The sequence below is a fragment of the Halichoeres trimaculatus genome, unplaced genomic scaffold (genome assembly GCF_033239565.1).
Source record: "Halichoeres trimaculatus isolate MK-OKI-2021-1 unplaced genomic scaffold, fHalTri1.1 fHalTri1_scaffold_9, whole genome shotgun sequence".
NCBI lineage: Eukaryota > Metazoa > Chordata > Actinopteri > Labriformes > Labridae > Halichoeres > Halichoeres trimaculatus.
In genome coordinates, this window is record NW_027437188.1 from 27,678,693 (window position 1) to 27,693,130 (window position 14,438).

General features: G+C 40.2%; 1 protein-coding gene across 3 annotated transcripts in view; it reads right to left on the reverse strand.

Moving 5' to 3' along the window:
- nbeab (neurobeachin b) overlaps positions 1–14,438 on the reverse strand; it is a 227,917-nt gene that overhangs the window by 147,030 nt on the left and 66,449 nt on the right. For all 3 annotated transcript variants that reach the window (XM_074680127.1, XM_074680125.1, XM_074680126.1), the window contains exons 2-7: positions 9,155–9,386; positions 6,706–6,806; positions 6,380–6,475; positions 4,667–4,788; positions 2,730–2,856; positions 361–480 (exon numbers count right to left, since the gene is read on the reverse strand). In XM_074680127.1, coding sequence (XP_074536228.1) covers positions 361–480; positions 2,730–2,856; positions 4,667–4,788; positions 6,380–6,475; positions 6,706–6,806; positions 9,155–9,386 — 798 coding nt within the window. The remainder of the gene's footprint in view (positions 1–360; positions 481–2,729; positions 2,857–4,666; positions 4,789–6,379; positions 6,476–6,705; positions 6,807–9,154; positions 9,387–14,438) is intronic.

The window sequence follows — 14,438 nt, forward strand, 5'->3', positions numbered from 1 at the left end:
ACTCTGTGCACACACATGCAGCAGCTTCTGAGATTGAGCAGTTTTAGACTCAATGCATAAATCTGCTCTCTAAATGTTTGATACTCCATCTTCCACCCTCTGCTGCCGCACAGCTCAGTGACAAACCGTTATTCAAATAAAGACTGAAATGCCATGTCAGATTTCTGAGTGAGATCCATGTCGATATGATAAAACTCATTTTCCTCAATGAGCACTTCTCAAGATGTATGCTTTTTTTTCTTACAGTTTTCCAGCCGTGCAAAACGCTGATGTGTCAGCCTCAGTCATCGCGCCAATAAACATCAAAACTGGAGGAAAATGGTGACAGCAGCGAGGAGGAGTGAGAAGAAGAGGGCTTACATCATTTGTGTTGACGTGCCACGCCATGTCTCCATATGACACAAGCTGTCCGTTAACGTAGCATCTGATTTCACTGTTCCTCCAGCGGCTGTAGATGTGAACAATACTGATCATGTACCACTGCAGGTAAGAAGAGAGAAAGTGTTCATCATTATATATTCAGATCAACCTCAAAGTTACCAGAAAGGCACAACCATGTGGTTTGCAACCTAGAATTCTGAAAATCTGCAGAGGAACATGCAGATGAGAGAAACGGCTGAAGGGAGGTAGTAAAACTTATTTTCATTCTGCACAAACCCGGGCAGGAAGCTTTACATATTCGACAGATCTTTGAATCAGCTGAATGCTGACACAGGACAACCATGAGTGCTCTCTTTTCATATTTCTTTAAGACTTCAAGCTATTTTCTTTTAAAAGATGATTAAAAACACAAGACAAGAAAATCATGCTGAGAGTGGGAATTGATCTTACTACTAGCACAATAAGGAATGTAGCCATTTCACCACCTGAGCTAACCCAGCATCCTCAGCACATCTGAGGTTATGTTTATATTAAGAGAAAAACAAGTTCTATCTTCAACCTCAGTTTATTTTCTGAAGCAGAACATGTAGATTTATTATTGATGCACTTCACTTTGAAGTCACATTTAATTTCTTCAAGTTCTCTGTATTTATCTGAGAGTTTCTCTATAAATGGGATGCTGATACAGCAGATCAGCACTAAAGTCAGTTCTCTCTTATATTGGAGCTCTATTCAGATTTTTTTTTTTCCTTATTCGGTGTATTTTTGACTCTTTGAACTGTAAAGATTAAAAAGAAGAATAAGTGCAGACAGATGTCTTAACTCTAGGATCCCTTTAAGGCTTGTTAAATACAAAGATCCTAAAACAGAGCAGATTTACTGAGCTGCAAAGGACTTAGGTCTGTTCAGTGATAAAGTACAATATAATTCCCTCCACCAGGTTATGTTTTTGGGTGAGCTTGTCTGTCTGTTTGTTAACTCAAAAAGTAGCCAATAGATCTTTATGAAATTTTCAGGAAAGGTTCAAAATGGGATAAGGAAGAAGTGATTAAATTTTGGAGGTGATCCGGATCACTGTCTGAATCTAGGATTTTTTTTTCAAGGAATCTCATATGTGTATATAACTCCATAATAAATGGTTGGATTGCTTTGCAAAAAAATACAAGACAAGATCACGATAGTTTCTGACAGATGTAAAAGTATGATCCAGATCCTGGCAATATTCTGGATACTAAGATCTGGATCCGAATATGAAATATGTGCTGGGTCATCATAATTTTTAACACCGTCAGGTAATTTATTATTGTACAATACTGCAGCTAACACCAAATTGTAGCAGAAAGTCTGCTGAAAGGGAGTATAACATTAAAGCAGGACTAAAGAGTTGCGTGTCAATCACAATATTCTTGGCGGAGGTCTGCGTTCTCTGAGTTCTTTTCTGGTTGTATCATTAAATCTTGATATAAAGACATAAAGTGAGAAGAGACACGCAGATATTTAAAATTTCTCTACTTTCATTTCTGCTGATTGTTTTCAATCAATATCAACTTGCCGCTGTGTAAACTCATGAGACAAATGTAACATCACATGAGGTCAACTCCAGCCCGACCACGCACAGCAGCAGGCAGTAGGTCGTCCATCTCTTGTGTGACTTTGTGCCCACTGTTTATTAGTTTGACCCGTGAAGGGCACTGTGAGCAGTCTAATGGAATTACAGCCGTCTCCACACAAAGGTAAGGACACTTAAAAGAGGATTCATGGCCGAGGGGGAGAGTGCAAGGCGCCTGCAGATAATTTAGAGCGGCACTTATCCGCAGATGTCTGGACCCAAAATCAATTAAAAACTTAATTCAACATGTTTTATCTTCCCAGAGCTCCTCCAGAGCGATTCCTGTGCTGTGGCAGAAGGAATGGGATGGATGCTTGTTCCCAGGTGTTCAATGCAGAGACTAATTGTTTGACGCATGCTTCGAGACTCTTTTTTCAGCTCTGTAGGGAGCGCAACACTAAACCGACATTCCATGCTAAATTAGGTTTCGTTTTCTCATCTACATTTACATCCAATTACACCTGTGGGACTCCTCTGGGGGGTCTTTAACAGTTCAGGACTATGTGTAGACATACAACTTAGTGAGGCTAATAAAAGGACAGGTGGTGGGTGGAGAGTAAAGGGTAAATTCAGCCAAAACTGCAGAGTTTAAAAGGTGACAGTTGTGTGTAACTGCTGTGTTTTTATAAAGCAATGTATGTTCTTTAGTTAAATCAAAATAGGGATTCTAATACATCCTATTTACAAAAACATCCTTTTGATGATGGATTAAATGGAGTGTTTGCGCGGTATTTCTCACCTTCCTTGGTTGGAAATCATACTTCACACAATGCTGGAAACCTTTTCCTTTTGATTTCAGCGACGTCACGATCAAGCAGTTACCGACGAAATGTGCAGAGTAGCCAATGCCTTTGCTGGTACGAAAGCTGGGAACAGAATTGTGCAAATTACATGAGCTGGAAAGTCAGCAGGGGAGATAACTTTATCAGCAAGTAAAATGAAAATATATTTTGAGCCATTCTTTCATTTCATTTCTTCCTGAAAGTATTTTTTGAGACGATTCATTTCTCCTTCTTTACAACACCACACATGAATGACTGAAGTGACACAGCCCTGTAATGAGATTGGGGTCAACATATTCCTTAAATGCCTTGTGCTATGCCGACACAAAGCAATTTGCAGGAGTAATTGACAGGTAATTCTAAAAATTCATATGAGGCTTGTAATGTAACACTTATTCGTTCAGCTAAGGGTGAGAGGAAGATGAAGACTCCTTCAAATTTTGCTGCAATGATAACAACCCCCAGGGTCTGATCCCTTTACTCTCATGCTACTGACTCCACAGTGACACTGAATGAGATGCCAGCACAGATAAAACACCACCTTTATATAAAAAAGGCAGACCCTGCACCAACAGCCTTTCAGTACACTGGTTCTCTTCTTTCTCTCTGCTTGGACAGCACATCTTTTACTGCTGACACCCTCTCTACGCTACCGTTGTCTATAGCCGTCTACCTTCTTCAAATCTCCCCACCACCCCCACCCACAGGGACCATCAAACATACGGATCTCTTTGTCAGGCAGATAAAGAGAGCCTGGGATTTTATGTTGTGCTGTGCATGCAGGGGCCAAGAGATATGGAGCCCCACACTGAGCCGGCCAAGTCGCACCCTTGGACGAGCCAGCTTGTGATTACACATCAGGTGGAAAGCAGCTACGTCGGTCCGCCTCTGAAGACAGAATCCCTCTCTGTTGTCTACATGCCCTGCCACTGAGCTATGAGGCCCTCAGAGCGACACATAAACAGGATTAGCTTGGCATATCTCAGCCTTTTTGTGACTGTGTCTGAGAGGAATCGCTGCCACATGAATACCAACAACTTAGCTCGGCCAATATTTCTTTTTTTTCTTTGATTCAGTTTTTGATGTTACACATCAGAGGAACCCAGAACAAGTCCTTCCAAGGTGAGAAGATGCTTTTATTCAAACTGTGTGATCCAGACAGAGAGATGGCAGCAGACAGATGATTCGGTGGAATATCTGTCATCTCTGACCGAAAGGCATGAGCAGTGCTCCCTTCATCCGCCAGCTCCACTGTTTTATCTTTATAATCCACTTTCTATCTAACTCTCATCCACAAATCTTTCTATGTTCCATTGTATTCTGTGATTTTCTCCAAATTCTCATTTAAGAAATTAAAGAAAAAAGCAGCTGAACATCGCTTGACTTTCAAGTTATTGATTTTAGGACTAATTTACCCAGCAAGAGTGTTGAGTATGTGGCAAAAACTAAAATCTAAATTTGAAACTCCACAGCAGCAAGTACCAGTTTGGTTTAGCTTTCACAGGTTTTAATCTCAATAATCTCACCTAATTCAACTCTCTCTGTTAATACTTATGAGGAATTTCTGGAACAAGTGAGGCAAACCGCATCACAGAAGTGTGTGAAAAATAGTTTTGTAAAAGTAGTTCAACCTTGAAAAACAAGCTCAGGTCGTAATCTGCTTAGAGGAGGAAAACACTGCAGGTCACAGAGTATCAACAGCACTCTGTTTTGTCAATGAAGCTGCTGCTTTATAGGTCTCTGCTGAGAGAAAGAGATGATTTTTCATACACGAATCAAGTAATTACACTGATGACAAACAGAGAAAGTACATTTGCACCCTCCTGTTTTTATAATTTTCGATTTTGCAGCACATCTAAATAAAGAGCAAACAATTAGAACATTGTGTACTCACCAGTACAGATATGGTTTGTCCTTGTCCACATTGATGTTATTCAGAGGATCCATTCTGAACCAGGTGTTGAATGTAAACCCGTTCTGATAAGGCCACTTGGCAATAGGAGGTAAAGCAATGGCCTGTGGCGATAACAAAATAGATATTAGACATAATCATGCAAAGGAGAAAACGATGATTAAAATTCTGATGCACTGCATCAACTGGAGAAAAATTAAAGTGAATAGTTTTTAACAAGCATTCATAGATTCTTCTCTTTAATCATGTGTAAATACAAGTAAATTAATAACAAATAGGAAATCTGCAAACAGTCACATCACATTTCCTGCATGAATTAAACATTTTACGATGGCAAAAGCCCAGAACAGCCACGCCTCCTGTTTGTGTTTGTGTAAATATGCTATAAATCTCTAAGATTCTGGAAAGAGGCATTAAAAACAACTTTTAACCACCTGTGAAAAATTACCCTAATGAAATTACTGTGGTGGTGACTCATGACTTTTACTGATATGCTTTGGCTGGAGCTGAAATATGCTAAGGTAACAAACAGCATGCTCCACTGCTCCAACATGTCAGCCTCCAAATTAATGTATCAGCCAGTTCAAAACACATATTTCACTGAGTCACGGTGAATCCAGGGTGGGATACTTCCTTTACACAGTTTGCATTCATAAACAGCACTTCTTGAGCTGTCTGCTTTTAAATTAGGAGACCAGTTCAGGCCTGGTTTGATTTGTGGAAACTTTACATTAAAGAACAATGAAGTATGATCACTAGAGGTGGGCAGATTGATCCAAATATCGATAATATGAATAACAACGTTGGTATTGATATCCAATGATACCAGTGTAAAAAGATCAATACTCTAGTTTATTTTTTTCTCCAGCAAGCACTGACTGCTTCTGTTTTATAAATGTGGCAACCTGACTGTGTCTGTGTCTGTGTTTGATGATGCACCGTCACATGGCTCAGCGGCACCAGGGAAACAAGCAAGCATACTCCAAAAAAAGTAGTTTGAAATCTTTTATAACATTTGTTCTGATGTGATAATTCTCTATACTTTACTATTCTAAAAAATGAGTGCAGTAATGGGAGAACTTTAATTTATTCATTTTTTGTATTGTGGTGTTCAACTCTGTACCTCATAAACAATTTTGTTTTAATTTCACCTTAAAGTGATCATTTTTTGCACTTTATTTTCTTAAGAAAATAATCCCACAGAAAAAAACTGTTTTGTTACTGTTGTATTGTTTCTGAACATAAATGTTTATCATGGCACTCGAATAATTTGTAGTCACCTTTAAACATTGCCCAAATTCTTTCCTTGGTTTTAACAACATCATCAAAAGAAATAAAAACACAAAAAACCCTAAAATATCAAAAAGTATTGGTATCCGTATCCGTATCGGTTTCGGCGATACTGGCCCTGTATTTATTTGGTATCAGATCAATACCAAAATTCACCGTATCTATCACCTCTAATGATCATAATATTAACTTGTGAACAAAAACACAGGGAATATTTTCGACATATGGATGATTTTTATCCTTTGAAAATTTCTGAAATTATCTGCACATTGTAAAAATGTGATCCTTGTTCTGTATAGTTTATCCAATAATTTATCCCAGCAAACTTCCAGCTCCACGAAAGGACACAAATCTGCTCTGTAAAAGAAAAATCAAAACAGCAGAAATAAACATAAAGATGCTTACTGCTGCACTGCGACCAGGAAAGTTGAAGAAGGCATCCGGACCGTGTCTCTGGGGCATCTGATTCAGCACCGACAACATTTTGACTGCATGCCTCGGCTGCACAGGTGATAAAAAAGAGTAATACGACAGTGAGGGTTTTTTCTCTGACCGTTTGGACCGCAGTCGTTACACTTTCAGTTACCTTGTTCTGCAGTTAATCAACTAACAAACAAGCTGCACAGAGAGATCAGTGAGATTGCTCCCAGAGGGCAACTCATGTGACACAAACCCACAAAACACACACGGTGAGGCTTTACTCACTGCCTCTGATCCCGGTTATCACTTACCCACACGCCCGCTTCACCTCGCAGCATGCTGAAGAGCAACTTCAGCTCCTTTACTGTGATGCTGTAGCTGGCCAGAACACCCAACATGTCCACTAGCAAGTCTTTGACGGCACCCACACATGGACGACAGGAGGAGGAAGAGAAAAAGAGGAAGTTCAGCTCAACAATGTTCAACTACAAGCTGGTAAAAAGTTTCTTTAAATAAAACACAGCAGCATATTCTCACTGAGTTCATTTCAGTGAATTTCCATTTCACTATCATCTACTGTCACCACAGTTACATGAAAACTGACTAAATCGAAGGAAATTAGAAATAAATGGATTCATCTGCTGAAACATGACTTATATAAAAGTTTTGCAAGGTATGGTTATAATTTGCACATTTCAGGATATTATTAAAGCACAATTATTTCCACAGACACCGCACACTGTCATGAATATAGATTTGAGAGCAGATTCTATCACTGTATGGTAATGCAGTCATTAGTTTCGGATACTGTACCTCCTCCATGATTAAACTCGGAGTGGTGGAGAAATTCAGACTTCAAAGTCATGCTACAAAAAAAGCTTTTGAAGTTTCTACATCATTACCACTAAAGCAGTTAACCTCTTAACTCCTCAATAAATGAACGCTGATAACAAATTTCACGACAATGTGTCATTTGTAAAGAGAACTTCACGAGGCCTTGCTGCTAGTGTGACAAAAAAAAATCAATGTTTTCCTTTTTTCAAAGATTTTTGGGGGCTTTTGTGCCTTTGTGGAGAGATAGGACACAGGGGAGAGTAAGCATCGGAGAAGATAGAGCTGGGGATGACATGCAGCGAATGGACGAGGGTGGCAGCCAGACCCTGCTGCCAGTTTAAAGAAGTAGTCTCAGCACACTGTGTGTAATTTTTCTTTTTTTCTTAACCACTGAGTTCAAATCTTTTTTAACAATGAGTCTAAAATAGTGTAATTTTTACTTTCCTTGTGGACTTTCACTTTTACATGACAAAAGAGGGATAACAATTATTAAATACATGTTGAACAAACTCAATCTAAAAGCCTTGTATTCTAGTGTAGTTTTTAAAAGATAACCCCGGGTCATATTATTTTATTTAATGGCTATTTGCTCCTTGCAGCTAAAATGAATTTTTCCCTTTAAAATCTACATTCACCTGCCATTTAATTAGGCACACCTGTCTAACTGCTCGTTAACACAAATTTCTAATCAGCCAATGACATGGCAGCACCTCACTGCATTTAGACATATAGTCATGGTCAAGACGATCTGCTGCAGTTAGAACTGAGCATCAGAATGAGGAAGAAAGGTGATTAAAGTCACTTTGAACGTGGCATGGTTGTTGGTGCCAGAAGAGCTGGTCTGAGTCCCGCACAACCATCTCTTGGGTTTACAAAGATTGAGCAGCAGTTCTGTGGGCCAAAATTCCTTGTTGATGCCAGAGGTCAGAGGAGAATGAACAGACTGGTTGGAGCTGATAGAAAGGAAACAGTAACTGAAATAACCACTGGTTACAACCGAGGTCTGCAGAAGAGCATCTCTGAACGCACAACACGTCCATCTTGAGGCAGATGGGCTACAGCAGCTGAAGACCACACCGGGTGACCCTCCTGTCAGCTAAGAACAGGAAACTGAGGCTACAATTCACACAGGCTCATCAAAACTGGACAATAGAGGATTGGAAAAACGTTGCCTGGTCTGATGAGTCTGGATTTCTGCTCCACATTCAGATGGTAGGGTCAGAATTTGGCGTCAACAACATGAAAGCATGGATCCATCCTGCCTTGTATCAATGGTTCAGGCTGGTGGTGGTGGTGTAATGGTGTGGGGGATATTTTCTTGGCACACTCTGGGCCTCTTAGTACCAACTGAGCATGGTTTAAAGTCCACAGCCTACCTGAGTATTGTTGCTGACCATGTCCATCCCTTTATGAGCACAGTGAACCCATCTTCTGATGGCTACTTCCAGCAGGATAACACTCCATGTCATGACGCTGGAATCATCTCAGACTGGTTTCTTGAACATGACAATGAGTTCACTGTACTCAAATGGCCTCATCATTGATGTGCAGCTGACAAATCTGCAGCAACTGCGTGATGCTGTCATGTCAATATGGACCAAACTCTCTGAGGAACGTTTCCAGTACCTTGTTGAATCTATGCCACAAAGGATCAAGGCAGTTCTGAAGGCAAAAGGGGGTCCAGCCTTGTACTAGCAAGGTGAACATATTAAAGTGGCCGGTGAGTGTACATTGAACTTTGTCTGTCAACTGTAACCAAAAATGCAGATCCATTAAAAGATAAAGAGGCACACCTGACTGAACGCTGAATCCAGGGTGGGACATGTCATCTTTACAGTTTGCAGGATTTAAACATAGTAAAAATCCACCTGGAATGGAAAATATCTGCACTACTACAAGTGTGCAAAAAAGGACAAATTATCATACCTGCAATCATGTCCTCCACTGAGCTCATTTTGAGCAGCACCTGCTGGATGAGGCCCACCTCCGTGCTCGTTTGCAGGTTTCGAACACTCTTCCTCAGGATGGCGGTGAACATGCTCCAGATCTCAGCCTGGCAGGTGACGTCACAGTGCTCCAGCAGCTCCACCATGCAGCCAATGCTCTCCGCATCCTGGATGATGAAGTTGGTCTCCAGATCAAACTCACCACCCACCAGCTGCAGATAAAAAAAGAGAAATTTTTCATGCATTTAAGCACTTTCTAAAGTATAATCTGTGTTCTGTTGATGCAGTGCTCCATCCTGAAGCAACATGGATTAAACTCGACTTTCACACTGAGAGTTGCTGACCCAGCTCTCAACCCTGCTCTTGATCAGGTCTTTCCTCCGAGGAGAAATTAACCAACAGACCCTTCACATATTTTCCAGGTCACTACTCTGATGCTTAAGGGCCAGCCAGCACTGGAAGAAGAAAGAAGAGATCCATTTCCACTGAAAAGGTTTTGATCAGAATTTAAGCAGCCATGAAAATGAAACGGTCTGACTTTTAATGAAAAGAGGAGGGGAAAGAAGTCCCTGTCGCCCAGCTGCCCCCTTTGGAGACACAAATGATAATCAGTATTAAGAAAGTAGAAAACAATCAATAATGCAGGTCTTCAAGTTCATCAAGCATGAAATGAGCAGTTTAAAGCAGTGCAGGGTGTAGGTGAAGCACTGACAAGCTGGTGGTGGGCATCAAGGCAAGCAGGTGGAAAATGGGCCTCACTACCTGGCGTATATTAGCGTGATTGACGGGTAATAGCTAAGTGAGATCAGAAACAGTGCAAAGTAGTGGAAAGAGACAGGTCCATGGAGGTAAAAATTGAGCCTCCCCTCAATCATTATCAATCTCTGTGCAATTACATTACGCTGATGTGTGTCACTGGGCTGTTTGGACTTAAGGAATGCAGGGAAGGTTTTCCCTGAGGTGCTGTGGGCGAAAAAAACAAAGAAAACTCCCTAAAAGCTTCGTATTACTCATTCTCAGGTGGGAAAAATGAAAAAGCTTTTGCCTGCATTTACTGAAAACATCAACAGTACATCCTGTAAAAGCACTTTTTTTTTAATCAATGAGCACAGAGAGCAGACAGGCAGTAACAGTAGCAGGAATTTCACAGCTGAGAAACTCAGTGGTGTGGGGTAATGGACGGTCTGAGTTGGCTCAGTGGCCAAAATTTATACAGACGACTCCCATAAAGCTGACAGGCTGCAATAAGTCTGCGCTCTAAATATAGTCACCGAGTTAACTGGTATGGAACATTTATAAACTGGTATGGAAAAGCTTGTTACAGGGATGCAGAGAATTCCTCAGTGCCAAACTGCCCACTTCTTTCCTACCTCTGCCTGGTGCCACTGCGCACACTGCTGCAGAGAGCCAAACACAGTCAGAACACAATACAGCTACTCTCTGCCACTCTGTGGAGTAAAACGTGCTGCATCTGGTGGCTATGACTGATTAGGTGGTGAGTGTTGCATATAAAGGACAAAAAGCCCTAATCATGTCGGAAAGAATAAACACACTTGATGACAGATCTCACATATTGACAAAAGATACACCACACGTCAGCCTGTACCTAATCACACTCATTAAGTATTCAAACAAACGCTGTAGCTGAGAATAAAATCTGTGCAGCACCTGTCAAACTCCCTCCTGCTTAGTGATCACTTATGGATTCCAGAGAAGGTGCAGATGTCTCGCTAACAAAGATGAACACCTTCAGCTACCTCAGCGGCAACATGAAGGAGAGAAAGGCTTTTTTATGTTCAGTTTAATGTCAAGACAAAGATCCTGATGGAGCTGCAGCAGACAGGAAAATCGTGCTGCTTTTATGAACTATTTGTGTTCACTTTGTGTGTTTCTCACCTTTTGGCCTTTTGAGGCATAAAGAATGTCAATATATCAGCTGGTAATGAAGACTTTTCATCAACCCTGCCTGTCAAAGGTTGTTTGTTTGAAAGTTACAATCACCTTGCTCTCATGTTGCCGCCACTGTGACACGTATCACTCGATATTACATCCTGCGGAAGAACAGAGCCACGCAGTCAGGACAAAACCTTTTAAGTCTTCAGCGCTGCAGCCATTAATCAAACTATTCACAGGCACGACACAATCCAGAGAAGAGGTGTAATTGCAGATTCAGATGCTTGGAACAATTTTCACCCATTATACAACAAGAGAAAAATAAAGACACGTAATCGCTGATTACACTCTTGAACACGTAGAGCTGAGCATCTCGGAGCCAAAACAGGAAATCAATGCAGAGCCTGAAAAACCACTTAAGCTCAGAGAAGTCAGGCCCGTAATCAATGTAAAGAAGTAAACGAGCAAATTCTTTGAATAAAGGAGAAGCTGCTGAAGAATGTTCACATATTTCACATCAGCACAACTGAGGTGTTACTCCGCCAAAGAAACATGTTCAATGGATCTCCTCACAATTCAACAACACAGCACATAAGATGACTCTTAGAAGATACAGCTGCTTCACCACTTTGGTTTTATGAAAGACTTATCACCAGGACTGAGAGGAGCTTAGAAGGAAAACCTGACTTAAAGTGGTTGAGTTTTATTAACATGAAACACATACTCAAGAGGGTCCTTCATTGCATGCCATAGCACTCCCTCTTGTTCCCTCTCTTTTTAGATGTTTTCAAATCCACCATGACCTACTTCGTAAGAAACAGTACGCTAAGAGTTCAGCTAAAGAAGAAAGAAAGAAGAAACTTGAGCACAAAATAACAAATCTACACGTACACTCACTAGCCACTTTAGGTAGTCAATCAAACAGTCTCTATCTGTAAAACGCCAACAAAACAAATGATACACAAGTATGTCATAATGTTATGTTTTAAGCATATAAGTGGCCACTTGTTGCAGCGGTTCTTTCTCTGTTCCTCTTTACCTTCAACCCAAAAAGTAACCAATGGATCTTGATGAAATTTTTAGGAAATGTTCAAAATGGGATAAGAAAGAAGTGATTGAATTTTGGAGGTGATCCGGATCACTGTCTGGATCCAGGATTTTTTAAAGTATTCTTTATCATTGTGAGATAGGGCCGTTTTCACCATATGTGTATCTCATGATAAATGATTGGATTGCTTTGCAAAACAATATAAGACAAGGTCAACAAAATTTCTGGCAGATGTGAAAGTACAATCCACATCCTGGCAGTATTCTGGATACTAAGATCTGGAATGTGAAATATGTACTGGGTCATCATAATTTTAAACACCGTCAGGTAATACATTTTCGGTCAAACCTGCAACTAACACCAAATTGTAGCAGACAGTTTGCTGAAAGGGTGTATAAAATTAAAGTGTTGCGTGTTGCTTGGCGGAGCTCTCTGCTCTGAGTGCTTTTCTAGTTTTCCTCCTTTTTTCTTATCTCTCAAGATGTTAAATTATTTCTTATTTTTACTTTATGTTTAGTTCAGCATTTTATCAAGTCTTATGTTGCCTTGAAGTGTGTTCTTGTACAGCCTTATGGCTGATATGTTCTCATTAATCTTTGTTGTGGCTAAATAATGTTGACTATGTCAGAGAGAGTGAGTAATGATGGTGAGACTGCAGTAATGTTATGAAACATACTGTTATATATTTTTGGAACAACCAGCATTGGTTGATATCTGTGCTCACAAAGCCAAACAATTCCTACAGTCATTGCAGACAGCATCACTTGTGTGGTTGTTGTAAGGATAGGTTAATTATCAATTATTGGCCGGGCCAATTATCGGCGCAGGTATTCAGCATTTTGAGGCATATTGGCATCAGCCTTTTGTTAAACCCGAAGGCCAATAAGAAATTCATTTAAAACTGTTATTAGGGCTCTGATGCAGCTATGCTGCTGCCTGGATTCACTACTCTGTCTCTGGCATTGTCCCACCCCTATCTAATTGGTACAGCCAATCTGCAGTCAAAGCTGTGCACGCACTGCTCTCCCACACACAGCGTAGATGATTCTGCTCCACTTAGCCAAGTGGAGAAACTGTGGAGAGCAGAAACATGAAGGAAGAAACATTGCAGGAAAGTTTTGGGCAGCACAGTCTCGCCAAATTGTAATGAAAATCAAGTCCCAACTCAAGTAATGTTTCTGTGAGCCCAATAACATTATGGAACCAGGCTGCTGATAATATTGATATCAAAATAGTCATAGTAGAAGTATATGTGTGTGCGCGAGTAAGAGAGAGTAAAAAACCGTATGAACTCTACTCTGCCCTCCCTAAATGTAGGTGCCCAGCTCGACAGATCACTAAACAGTTCTTAGTGAATTGAGAGACCATTGTTGTTGATTTGGTCATTTATTAAGACTCAACACACGAAGGCACTGGGAAACAGATATAAAACGATATACACAGCCTAAGCAAACAAAGAAAAGTAATTTTTAAACAGCTAGCTTCAGTTAGCGAAAGTCCACTAGCTTAATGCTAAAGTCAATGGAAAACCCCTTTATTTTCGCTTTGACTGCAAATTAATTTCAGCTTAAAAAAAAAAACATACCGGTCTATCTCTAGGTTGGTGTTAAGTAATGTCAGTTCTTTTCCTTGTTTCCATTCAACACTCTGCGCTCTCCTTTAAGTTTCCTCAGTAACCACAATCTTTTCTATTTTTTATTTCATCCAAAGTGACAGCATATCCAATCTAAAACAGTTACTGACTGGTGTTTAATATTCAACTGTAATAGTGTATTAAATAATGAGATCTAAAGTGTAACCTATAATGTGTTTTTATTCCATTAATTTATAAAAGTTCAATCTAAGTTTGCTGCTGGCTAAAACATACCATGTATAGTATGTTGGATATTAATGACTGCTGAATAATGGGAGTTGTAGTTTTTAATCAAGTGTAAAAACCAAAAGCACATATCAGCCATCAACTGACCTAATTATCATGATCAATCACTGATAATTGGGATCACCGAGATCACTACTCACTTCAGTTCTGTTCAGTGATTGTTTTTTTCTTCTCTTTTTTGTCTTTTTCATTGAAATACATGAGTTAGCAGACTATTACAATCACCAATGAATCTAATTCAACCTGGTGCCTTACTCCAACAATTAACTGATGACTGGTGCATTGATCAGTGGAGCAAAGAAAAGAGCTGCCTGAAAGATCTGTAAACCCGGACACGCTTGTCATGAGAGCATGTAGAGAGTGTTTGATGTGAAGGCATGTTGGACATCTCTCTCTTTTAATTACATTTGTGGGCTTTTATGTCTTTACTTTGAGAGGGTAGGA